At 36.8% G+C, this 13,436-nt stretch overlaps 1 protein-coding gene across 2 annotated transcripts in view; it reads left to right on the top strand.

Moving 5' to 3' along the window:
* RAD9B (RAD9 checkpoint clamp component B) overlaps nucleotides 1–13,436 on the top strand; it is a 48,842-nt gene that overhangs the window by 17,686 nt on the left and 17,720 nt on the right. For both annotated transcript variants that reach the window (XM_087857360.1, XM_045777036.2), the window contains exons 7-10: nucleotides 937–1,043; nucleotides 1,126–1,190; nucleotides 1,800–1,922; nucleotides 4,565–4,814. In XM_087857360.1, coding sequence (XP_087713486.1) covers nucleotides 937–1,043; nucleotides 1,126–1,190; nucleotides 1,800–1,922; nucleotides 4,565–4,814 — 545 coding nt within the window. The remainder of the gene's footprint in view (nucleotides 1–936; nucleotides 1,044–1,125; nucleotides 1,191–1,799; nucleotides 1,923–4,564; nucleotides 4,815–13,436) is intronic.

Raw genomic sequence — 13,436 nt, 5'->3', positions numbered from 1 at the left:
ATGCTAAATGCAATAAGTCAATCAGAGAAAAACAGATACCATATGATTTCACTCATGTGAAATTGAAGAAACAAATGAAAGAAAAAGACAAAAATACAGAGAACAAACTACTGGTTGGCAGAAGGGGGATGAGAGAAATCGATAAAGGGGATTAAGAGCAATTTATCTTGAGGAATACTGAGAAATATATAGAACTGTTGAATTTTTATATTGTATAACTGAAAATAATATAACACTGTATGTTAGCTACAATTCAATTAGAAAAAAAAGAAAAGAAAAAGGAAGAAAAGGTACTCGTGTGTGTGCGTGTGTGTATGATTTTCTGAGCATGTATATCAAACGTTTTTGTAGTGAAAAAGAATAATTTATTCTTTTATGTTTCTGTGGGTTGATGGGCTCAGCTAGACAGCTTGTACTTGGGGTCTTATGCAATTGTAGTTAGATGGTGGCTGGGTCTAGAATCATCTAAATCCATCCAAGATGGCACACTGACATGGCTGGTGATTGATGCTGGAAGAACAGCTGGACTGTTAACCAGAGTGACTGCACACATATGGCCTCTCCATTAACTTGGCCTTCATATAGCATGAACTCGGCATGGTGGCCAAGTTCCAAGAGTAATTGTTTTAGGATAGAGGAAGTGGATGGAGGATAGAGGAAGTGAAAGTTGCCAGTCTCTTAAGGTCTGGGCTCAGAAACCAGCACCAGGTCATTTCATCTAGAGCACCATATCCTATTGGTCTTAGCAGTCAGAGAGCCCAACTACCCAAATTTGAGGGGAGGGGACATAGACATACACCCCATCTCTCAGTGAAGGAGTGTCAAAGGATTTGTGGCTATTTTTAATCTACCACTTACAGTTATATTTTCATATTAAAATTTAACAAGTACCCCTGGAACTAATTCTATTTTTTCTTTTCCTATAATATTGAACAGATTTGACCAATTCTGTGTACAGTGAAATGTTTGTTGGCCCAGATGAGTTTGACTTCTTTCAAATTGGAGTTGATACTGAAATAACATTCTGCTTCAAAGAATTGAAGGTAAACAAAAATTTGTATCAAAATTTCACTGGTAGTTTTTTAAATAAAGATTTCAACTATTTTTCTTCTTTTTCTCTTTCAGGGAATGCTGACATTTTCAGAAGCTACACATGCTCCTATAGCCATTCATTTTGATTTTCCTGGGAAGTAAGTCCTTGGGAACTTTTCTCTCTCCCTCCCTCCCTCCTTCCCTTCCCTTTCCTTCCTTCCTTCCTTCCTTCCTTCCTTCCTTCCTTCCTTCCTTCCTTCCTTCCTTCCTTTTGTTGTATATCAATAATAAAACCCTTTGGATCACTTTGAAATTAATTCATACCTCAAGAATTCCTTAACTTTACTAGCAATACTTACCAAACTAAAATTTTGAAGGATGCCATATATGGCATTTTTAAACTGGTAATTGAAAAAGATATATTCTACAGAGTGAAACATTATAAATTTGGCATGGTGCTAAATTAATTGCCTAAATAGAAAATTATACATGGCTTAAACAAGTCTAATTTCTATGAAACGATGGTATTTCATATGGTATTTCAGAACTAAATTTTCAGAGATTGGGTTAAGATAGATGTGCTTTTTGAAATTGGATCTGATGATGTCTAAGGACCTTTTCAGCTCTTAGGACTGTTAATTTGTGAAAAGACAAATAGGACTTCTACTTTTACTGTCTCTTTTTACTTCTGAAGTGTCATTTTCTAATTTTCCTAATGCCCATCAGAAAATGTGTATGATGCTTGCTCTGACTTTGCCTTTTTTTAGACCTATGGCTTTAAGTATCGATGATATGTTATTGGAAGCTAACTTTATTTTGGCTACATTAGCTGATGAGCCAAGTAGAGCATCTTCTCCACAATCACTGTGTCTTTCACAAAAACAAAAAAGGTAAGACCAACGTTTTAACATCTTTATTGGTTGGGAAAAAGCCATTGCAATCTTATTCTGAAATAATTCATTGGCATTCATTTAGGAAACAATCAAGGAGTAAGACATTGGAAGATCAGAAATATTGACTGAATCAGTAAGAGCTACAGTAGGACCTAACTAGCATAGAAATATCACCAATCATGCACTAGACATTTGCTTTTTCTCTTCTAATCAGAATTTGACAGGACTGTCTGGTTTATCTTTGTTATTACCCACGCCCCTTATTTTCAGTTTTGGCAGTCATTTTTTAGGAGGGTGTATGTTAAGGTTCATAGGTAAGTTTCTGTTCACTGCCTAGAACTCCCTTTCTTGGACATAGGGATAGCTTTTGTTTTTCTTTTCTTCTTTTGTCTCAGTAACTTTTTTTTTTTTTTTTTTTTTTTTGGTGCAGGGTACTTCACTGTAAAAGTAACTTTAAGGTACTGTGGGAAATTTGGAAAATAGAGAAAAGTACAAAGAAGATAAATTGCACCACCTGGAGATAGCCACGGTTAACATCTGGCTCACTGACTTTTCTTTCAAACTTTTTATTTTGCATAAGATGTTTTAAAATAAGATCAGGATCATATAGGATATGTAGTTTTCTATCCTGTTTGTCCCCCCCCAAAATATATTGTGAACATGTTCCAATATCACTGATTATGACTTAGAAACATGATTTTTAATGACTGTGTGGAATTTTTTCATACAGATGTATAAGAATTTGAATTTTTTTCCTAACTCAGGCCCTGTTGCTATATCACAAGTTTGTCTCATGCACATTGGGTTGCTTTACTGAAGAATTTGAATGTGTAGAGAGAATTCTAATTAATCATATATGTAAATTTTAGCTTTCTTTTAAAAAAATTATTTAAATTCTAGTTAGGTAACATACAGTGCAATATTGGTTTTAGGAGTAGAATTCAGTGATTCATCACTTACATACAATACCCAGTGCTCATCATAACAAGTGCTCTTCTTAATGCCCACCACCCATCTGCCCATCCCCCACACACCTCTCTCCATCAAGCCTCAGTTTGTTCTCTGTCATTAAGTCTCTTATGGTTTGGGCAGAAGACTTGAACAGACATTTCTGCAAAGAAGACATCCAAATGGCCAACAGACACATGAAAAAGTGCTCAACATCACTAGCCCTCAGGGAAATACAAATCAAAACCACAATGAGATACCACCTCACACCAGTCAGAATGGCTAAAATTAACAACTCAGGAAACAACAGATGTTGGTGAGGATGAAGAGAAAAGGGAACCCTCCCACACTGTTGTTGGAAATGGAAGCTGGTGCAGCCACTGTGGAAAACAGTATGGAGGTTCCTCAAAAAGTTGAAAATAGAGCTACCCTATGACCCAGCAATTGCACTATTGGGTATTTACCCCAAAGATACAAATGTAGTGATCTGAAGGGGCACCTGCACCCCAATGTTTATAGCAGCAATGTCCACAATAGCCAAACTATGGAAAGAGCCCAGATGTCCATCAACAGATGAATATATATATATATATATATATATATACATATATATATATATATATATATATATCTCACATCTTCTTTATCCATGTACATACATACATATGTATATAGACACAATGGAATATTATGCAGCCATCAAAAAATGAAATCTTGCCATTTGCAACAATGTGGATGGAACTAGAGGGCATTATGCTAAGCAAAATAAGTCAATCAGAGAAAGACAGTTATCATATGATCTCACTGATATGTGGAATTTAAGAAACAAGGCAGAGGATCATAGGGGAGGAGAGGAAAAAATGAAACAAGATGAAACCAGAGAGGGAGACAACCTATAAGAGACTCTTAATCTCAGGAAACTAACTGAGGGTTGCTGGAGGAGAGGGGGTTGGGGGGATAGGGAGGCTTGGTGATGGACATTGGGGAGGTTCTATGTTGTGAGTGCTGTGTGTTGTGTAAGACTGATGAATCACAGACCTGTATCCCTGAAACAAATACTACATTATATGTTAATAATGGTGAAGTTTCTTATGGTTTGTTTCCCTCTCTCTCTCTCTGTTTTCTCCCCCTCCCATATGACCTTCTGTTTTGTTTCTTAAATTCCACAGAAGAGTGAAATCATATGGCATTTGTCTTATTTTGCTTAGCATAATACACTCTAGTTCTATCCACATTGCTGCAAATGGCAGGATTTCATTCTTTTTGATGGCTGAGTAATATTCCATGATCTATCTATCTATCTATCTATCTATCTATCTATCTATCTATCTATCCATCCATCCTAATCTCACATCTTTATCCATGCATCAGTCGGTGGGCATTTGAGCTCTTTTCATAGTTTGGCTATTGTTGCTAATGCTGCTGTAAACATAGGGGTGCATGTGCCCCTTCAAATACAAATATTTTTGTATCCTTGGGTTAATACCTAGTAGTGCAATTGCTGGATCATAGGGTAGTTCTATTTTTAACTTTCTGAGGTAAATTTTAAACTTTCAACAATCAGTTCTATGTTGTTTCAATATATTCTCTAAACTAGTGTTATCATTGTCATCCCATATTGCTTCATTAGGTATATAAAAATATACATTTCCAGGCAAACAGTTCATTCATTTAATCCTTTAATACCTCAGGTCAGATCTGATGTGTTCAACAAACAACAATTCAAAGACTGGTAAAAATGTAACCAGCAAGGCCCCCGGATGTATCTTGAGAAAAGCAGCACCCAAAAGGCTTTATCCTAATGAGACTCAAACAGACATCCCTACATTGGAAAACTGTGGCAGCCCTATAATGAAAAGAGTGAATGGAGACATTAGCGCAGTGCCAGAAAGCAGTGTCAGCAACACGGAGGAGGTGCCAGGGTCTTCACATCTGAGGAAGGTAAAGGGAAAATGTTGAAGAATTCTCATCGTCTGTCTCCTTTCACAGTCTTCCTGCCCAAGCCCACCCCAGTGTCCTGAAAATAGTTTCCTTACTTTTTGATAGGGGAGAGGTGAAATCAGTCTGAGATGGAGCAAAGACTGACTTATATACTGTCAGTACAAAAGAGTTTAAATTGCTCATTGAGCAATAAAGTATATTCAAGTAGATATTTGGGTCACTTGTATTAAAGAATAAATTATGATTGCTTACAGGATAATCTTTGAATACAAATAGTATGCTGACATCATATAATTTACTTTCTAAGATAAGTGTCCTCATTTTATTTTTCAAATTGGGTTGGGAAATCCTTTACTCATTGTAGTACAAATATAAATTTCATCCCAACAAATATCACCAGTTATTTTTTGTGGAGTCCCTGTTAATAACCTATTATATAACCACGTTTTACTAGCTGGATGATAAGCTTTACAGAATGGTATTGTGTTAAACCTTAGATATCTATTGAACTGAAGATAAATATGATTTATTAGAAACTGAAGTATCTCAAATAATAAGTCCCAATTTAACATCTTTACATTAATGTTTTATTCAAGCTTGATTTACTGTTGCTATTATTATTGGTTTGGAAATATGAGTTTCTTAGAAATTTGAAGGGAGAAATAGTATTTCTAAAAGTCACTATCTTATGCTGTATAAAAGACTAAGGGCAGTAAAATTGGGTAGTAAACTCCATTCATTATTCAGTCTGATGCTGCTTATTGAATACCTATTATATGCCTAGCAGTTACAGCAATTTTCTCTTGTGTATTACTAGCTTGGCATAAGGTGAAAACTGAAATTTGTCTTTCATTATACAGAAACATTTTCCCTTACTGTTTTTTTTTTTTTTTTTTTTTGGTCACACATATTGTGCTTACTTTTTCAAAGGTAACAACACAAAAACATTTTCTGGCCACTTCACTTCCCTGAAATTCACATTAAGATTGCCCATTTCCTCACTAGGGAAAGTGACATTTATAAAGAACTATAAGCTCCATGAGCACCATTACAGGACTCTTCTTCAAATTTCCCATCATGTCACTTGAATTCTAAAAACAAAGTTCTATTTTAAAGGGTATTATTTGCCTTAATGTGGCAAACTCCAGCAAAACTGAAATTACAATATGGTTGTTATTTAGATCCTTATCATCTTCCACCCAAACTATTGTGAGCCTTCCCATTGGCCTCCATGCCTCTGTTCCCCTCTACTCTGGTTCTCCTCCAATGTATAGAAGATTTTGTCCAAACCTTACATTTATGGTGAAGTACAGAGGTTTAGAGTGCTGGCTCCAGATTTAGAATTCCTAGGTTCACATCTCTGTTTGCCACTTATTAGTTGTGTGACTTGGACAAGTTACTCCTCTTTGCCTTGGTTTTATTATCAGTAAAATGGGGATAATAATAGTACTACCCATTAAATAGAACTGTGGAAATTAATTGAACTAATATATGGAACATGGCTAATGCTCATTAAATGTTAGTTATTGTTATACATCACTCTCTTGGATCATTTCCCTTGTCCCATAGGATTACAACTAAACTCCTTGGAATGGCATTCAGGGACTATCCCTAGGGTATTTATTATGCCCTTCACTAGGCCTCCCCCTTTCCTCCTTCCTGCTTCCATACAAAACATAGTCTATGCCGGGAATGACAGATAGGTTTCCTCTTTAGTGACACCACCAGTCACTGGTTGGGCAGACTGAACTGAGCGTGACTAAAGCTCTATCTGTAGTTGATGAGCAGTGTTTGCCATGCACACAGGAGGGCCACCACCTGCGAACCAGACCCGAGCTATAGCCATTATGGTGCTAGTAAGAATCTGATAATAATATGGCCCATCCTATTTGTTTGCTTGTTTGTTTTTAATTTTTCATTTTAAGATAATTTCACTTTTAAAAAGTTGCAAAAACTGGGGCACCTGGATGGCTCAGTTGGTTAAGTGTCTTCCTTCAGCTCAAGTCATGATTCCAGGGTCCTGGGATTGAGGCCTGTGTCAGGTGCTTCTCTCTCTCCTTGCTGGTGCTCGCGAGTGTGCTCGCTCTCTCTCTTTCAAATAAATAAATAAAACCTTTAAAAAAAAAGTTGCAAAAATAATACAAAGAATTCCTACATACCCTTCTCCCAGACTCTCCAAATGTTAACATTTATAATAGTACAATTATCATTTCACCAGAGAAAAATCAGAAAATACAAATAAGAGATTATCTGAGATAATCACTACAAACACTTCTATTATTACTGTTAGGACTTTTTCCATGCACATATACACACACATGCTTGCACACATGCACATCACATTTTTTTAAATATTTGAAACAAATTCAGACTCACTTGCAGAAGTAGTATAAAGAATTCCCATATACTGTTCGCCCAGATTCCCGAAATATTAACAGGGTCTCCTTTAGTCAGGAACATTTTCTAAATCATGTTTTGTCTTTCTTTACCTTGACACTTTAGTAGAATGTCCCTGAATTTGAATTTTTCTGATTTCTTCGTGATTAAATTTCAGCTGTGCATTTTTAGTAAGAGTGCAACAGAACGATGCTGTGTTCTTCTCATACATCTTATCTGGAAGCACATGATGGAGATTTGTCGTCTTCTTGGTGATCCTAATTTTTGGTGATCCTACTGTTTTCTGTTAGTAATTGAAAGTGGCTTGGTGGGTGATACTTTGAAACTCTGTAAATATCCTGTTTCTCTTCATACTTTTTGCCCACTAATTTTAGCATCCACTGATGTTTTTTTGTCTAAAATAGTTATTACTGTAATGCTCGACAAATAGTAATTTTTCTATCTTCAGATGCAACTCCACTTTAACAACTTTCCTTCTCTCCATTTATGTTATTCAATTATTTATGTCATAAAATACTCTTGGATATTAATTTTATTTGGGGGGTTATAATCCATTACTATCATTTATACTGGGAGCCTCTGTCTCTTTGACATATCTCCAGTGTTTTTTGAGCACTTCCTTACTTTTTGGAAACTTAATAGTATTCTAGGCTTAACTTGTATTTCCCAACTCCAACCCAAATGGGATCAGCCATTTCTCCCAAGATTCCTGGTTCCTTTGATCAGAGATGGTAGACAGAAACAACTTCTAGGTGGTAGGTGTGCTCTTTTGTACTGGGATTTCCTTGCTTCTAGGCCCTCAGCAGACCTCAAAGCTAGGAAACGTATGCATTTATTCACACACACACACACACACACACACACACACACACACACTGATCAATTTTTATATCTATTTGTATACATACATATATATGTACATTAAAACCCATGAAATCATACTGATACCTCCAGTTCCAGTCCAACACCACAGGGTTCATACTGGCCTCCCCCATTTCTTTATTTTATTATTATTATTATTTTAAATATTTCATTTATTTATTTGAGAGAGAGAAAGAGAGAACATGAGCAGGGGGAGGGTCAGAGGGAGAGGGAGAAACAAGCTTCCTGCTGAGCAGGGAGTCCAGTGTGGGACTCGATTGTAGGACCCTGAGATCATGACCTGAGCCAAAAAGGCAGACGCTTAATGGACTGAGCCACCTGGGCGCCCCTCCCCTGTTTCTTTATAATTCCTTTGTCTGACAGTGAAAAACTTGGCTGTTTTTCCTCACAGCCTGTTTACTTATTGTTCAATCTAAGAGCAAATAATTTCAAAATTGCTAATCCACACCCCTGGAAAAAATGAATCTGCTAACAGAGGTACAATATTTGTGAATATTATTTTGTCTTCAGCTATTAAGTATATATTCAAAATACTGTTTCTCAGGGCACCTGGGTGGTACAGTCGGTTAAGCATCCAACTCTTGGTTTCGGCTTGGGTCATGATCTCATGGTCGGGAGATCGAGCCCCCACATCAGACTCCATGCTTGGCACAGAGTATGCTTGAGGTTCTTACTCCCTCTGCCCCTCCTGATTGTGCTCTCTCTCTGAAATGAATAAAAAAATCTTTAAAAGAATACTGTTCTTCAAAGTTACTCAGGTTAGTTTTCTTCCCTCCTTCATATTTCAGTATGATTATATAAATCATCTTTAATGCAGGTAGCTTTGTTTGCTTGTCTTCCATTTTGGTTCTCCGAAATCCTTGTTGATTTGGGTTTTTGAGTGCTGACCTATGAACAGCACCAGAACTCAGAACTATACAAAGGGTGTAGCAGAGCAGTGTCACTCATTCCCTTCTTCGCACCCTTTGTAGAAAATAAATCTCATTAGTTTTTCATTTGTCATTTATGTTTCTTTTTGCACAAATGAACAGATACATATATATCTTATTTCTTCTTCTTTTTTATAAATGCTCTTTTCCACTTTGCTTTTTTGCACCTAGCAGTACTGGAAATCACTCCATATCACTTTTAGTTTTCCCCTCAATAACTGCATAGTATTTCACGTGTGATGTACCATATAGCTAATTCAACCATTCTCTTATATGTGGGCATTTAGATCCCCTCTTATATTTTACAATTACAAAGCTGCAGTGAAACCTTTTACACATGTAAAGGTTTTCATATTGTCTGAAATGTATCTTCAAGGCAAATTCCTGAAAGTGTGTTGGTTTAAAAGTGCATATGTTAAAAAAAAAAAAACAAAAACGTATGTAGTTGTTAGGTGCTGCCAGATTCTTCTCCGAAAGGTTGTACCAGTTTGCAGTCCCTCCTGCAGTAGAGGGGAGGGCCCGTTTTCTCCAGCTTGCCAAAGAGCATGTATGTCATACTGATAGTTGAGAAACGGTATCTCAGTGTAGTTGTAATTTGCATTTCTCTGATTGTGAGGTTGAACATCTTTTCATGTGTTTAAAAACGTTTGTAATATTGGGGCGCCTGGTGGCTCAGTTGGTTAGGCATCTGACTCTTGGTTTCAGCTCAGGTTCTGATCTCATGGGTCGTGGGATTGCACACTGACTTGAACTCCACACTCAGCGGAAGTCTGCTTGGATATTCTCTCTCTCTGCCCCTCCCCACTCTCGTGCTCTCTCTCAAATAAACAAATCTTTAAAAACTTTTAAAACTTTTGTGACTTTATTATCTCTTCTCATTTTTCTATTTCTTTGTCCTTCAATTTTTAAGATATATATATATATATATGGATATTAGCCATTTATTTATCTGTGATACATGGTGCAAATATTTTCTCTCAGTTTATCAGCTGTCAAATTTTTAAGGTTTTTTTTTTTCCATGCAAAATTTTTTCATTTTATGTAGTCAAACTTATTTTTAAAAAAATTGTCATTGGATTTTGAGTCATTAATTAGAAAGAAAGCCTTTCCTCATGTGGAAGTTAAAAGAGAAACTCACCCACGTTTCCTTCTAGAACTTGTATGGTTTCATCTTTTTTTTTTTTCTTTTTCTCTTTTAGAGAAAGAGTGCATGAGCAGGGAGGGAGGGATCAAGTGGGGGATTTGGGGAGGGGCAGGGCAGAGAAAGTAGGAGAGAGAATCCCAAGCAGTTTCCACGCCCAGCACAGAACCCAACACAGAGCTCCATCTCACAACCCTGAGCTGAAATCAAGATTTGGACACTTAACCGACAGCACCACCCAGATGCCCCTGATCTCATCTTTTTAGATTTACATCCTGAACCACTGGGAGTTTCTCATCTTGTGTATGGTTTGAGGTAGGGGTCCAATTTATTTTTTCAAAAGGGCTACCCAGTCATTCCAGAACCCCTTCTTTTAAGGTCTACATTTGCCCTACTGATTTGAGGTGCTCCCTTTGTCATATACTACATTTATGTATGTTTTGGGATCTATTTCTAGACTTCCTTTTCTATTCTGCTGATCTGTTCATTTGTCAGAACCACGTTTTTCATCATAGAGGCTTCAGAGTATGTCTGAATGTTCAATAGTCTGTATCCCTTTGTAGATTTTGTCAGTTTTTCCTGGCTATTCCTGAATGTTGAACTTTAATATCAACTTATCTAGATCCATAAAAGTCTGTTGTCATTTTTTATTGGGATTTCCTTAAATTTCTATTAAGTTGAGGAAAACTGACATATTTATCATGTTGAGTCATTCTGTCCCAAAACAGGCAATATATTTCCACTTGTACAGGTCTACTTTTGTGTCTTTCAGGGGTGTTTTAAAATTTTCCTCATATAGGTTCTATACATTTATTACATTTATTCCTAAGCAATTAACCTTTTATGATGCTATTGCAAATGGAGTTCCCTCTGCCATTATATTCTCCAACTGCTTATTATATGTATATGAAGGCAATTGTCTTCTTGTGTTAATTTTATATCCTATTACCTTGCTGAATTATTTTGTTAACATTAGTTTTATCATTGATTCTCTCAGGTTTTCCAGACATACTATCATCTTTATAGATAGTTTTACTTCCTCTTTAATGCCTCCAAACTGATCTTTTTGTTCAGCTGCATTAGCTTATAATCTCTAGCACAATGTTGAGTAGCAGTGGAGAGTGGGCATCCTTGCTTAGTTCCTAATCTTAGTGGTAAGGTTTGTCTTCTACTTTTGCTCATGCTATTGTTCCTACAGCCTAGGATGATAGCAGTTCTTTCTTTTCCACCTTTCAAACTCCTACCCATCCTTCAAGGCCCAGCTCAAACGATACTTCTCATTTTGAAGTCTTCTCCTTCTGCTCAAAGTACTTGTGCATCCTATTCACTGTCACAGTCACATAATAATTTAACATACATGTTTGTTAATCCATTGGGTAGACTGTCAGTTTATCAAGAACAAGCCTGAGTCTTACTTATCTGTATCCTAGTGCACTGCCAGTGGTTGGCAAACCTTCAGTACTGGTTTGGGATAGCCTAGGAAAGTTTTTAAAATCCTTTCAAGTAGCATCACAAAATTCCAAAATGAAATCAATTTCAGTTCACTTTAAAATAATATATGATAGTATATTACTTTGGGAAAGGGGATTTTCAAAATTAAATTATGACAGAGTATTTCTATGTTCTAAACAATGGCAAGTGTTTTTTTTCCATTGTGGATTTTCAATAAGTTTAAACAAGTTTTCCACAGTTCTCAGAGCACCAAAATGGGGGAAATACGTAGATTATTAAAAGAAGATTTTATAATAATCTATCTTCTTACCCAGTTCATATTGGACTTGAGGTTAATTCCCAGTTGCATGGCTGTTCACAAGCATTTTCCATTAGAAGACTGTTAGACATCAGGAAAGGGCTCACTCATTCACTCATTCAAGATTTAAAGGCTGAAGAGTAGGTGGGAACAGAGAGGGTAGCAAAGAGCATTTACCCTAATAACAAATTTAGGGCAATTTTCAAAAACCAAAGTAAATCTAAGTTTCTAGTCTATTGTATAGCACCATAAACATTATGAAGAGTTGTGTGCATTTGATATTATACATTGTACAAACACAGGTGCTCTCTTTAGGTCATTTCCAGCTTTAGGATCTTGACCTTGGTCAAAACTAGATTCTTCAGAGGCAACTGAGACTATGCCTCTCAGTACTGTATTAATTTCCTATTATGGCTATAACAAATAACCACAAATCTAGAGCCTTAAAACACCACCAGTTTATTGTCTTATGGTTCTGGAAGTCAGAAGTCCAAAATAGGTCTTACTGGGCTAAAATCTAGGTGTCAGCAGGGGTGTGTTCCTTTCTGGAGACTCTAGGGAACAATCTGTTTTCTTGCCTTTCCTAGTTTCTTGAGGTTAACTGCATTCTTTGGTTTGTAGTTCTCTTCCATCTTCAAAACCAGCAGTGGGGGCACCTGGGTGGCTCAGTTGGTTAAGCGTCTGCCTTTGGCTCAGGTCATGATCCTGGTGTCCTGGGACGGAGCCCCACATCAGGCTTCCTGCTCAGCAGGGAGCCTGCTTCTCTTTCTCCCTCTGCCCCTCTCCCCTGCTCATGCTCAAATAAATAAAATCTTTTTTAAAAAGTTTAATAAAATTATGAAATATATTCATAAAATTAAAAAGAAAAACAGCAATGGCTGGTCAAGTCTTTTTCACATCACTTTACTATGACCTTAATTCTTCCTCTCTCTCCTTCACATTTAAGGATTCTTGTAATTCCATTGGACCCACCTAGATGGTCCAAATCAGCTGATTAGCAACTTAATTTCCCTCTTCCACATGATGTAACATATTCACAGGTTCTTGGGATTAAGATGTGTACATCTTTGGGGGGGCATTCTATCACAGCTAATTTGGGGTGTTCCATCTGAAGCAAGAATTCCATAGCTGCTGTCAGACTGCCACTATGCAGAGGGCATCTTCTCCTTCTGATGTGTGAGAATGAGCCAAGAACAGGGCTCATTCATTTATTCGTTCACGCAACTACCATGCAATTCCCACAAGTATCGGTTAAGGGTCATGTGTTTTAAAACTGAAGGCTTCAGAGGGGAGGGGGTGTGGGGGAATGGGATAGACTGGTGATGCGTAGTAAGGAGGGCACGTATCGCATGGTGCACTGGGTGTTATACGCAACTAATGAATCATCGAACTTTACATCAGAAACCAGGGATGTACTGTGTGGTGACTAACATAATATAATAAAAAAAACATTAAAAAAAAGGGTCATGTGTTTTAGATGTAGGGAATACAATGAAGAGCAGAATAAACAAGAAAGATTCTTA

Source organism: Ursus americanus, chromosome 30, assembly GCF_024610735.1.
Source record: "Ursus americanus isolate L20-20 chromosome 30, mUrsAme1.1.p, whole genome shotgun sequence".
NCBI lineage: Eukaryota > Metazoa > Chordata > Mammalia > Carnivora > Ursidae > Ursus > Ursus americanus.
The sequence above is the reverse complement of the archived record's forward strand: the minus strand, read 5'-3'. Positions and strand labels throughout refer to the sequence as shown.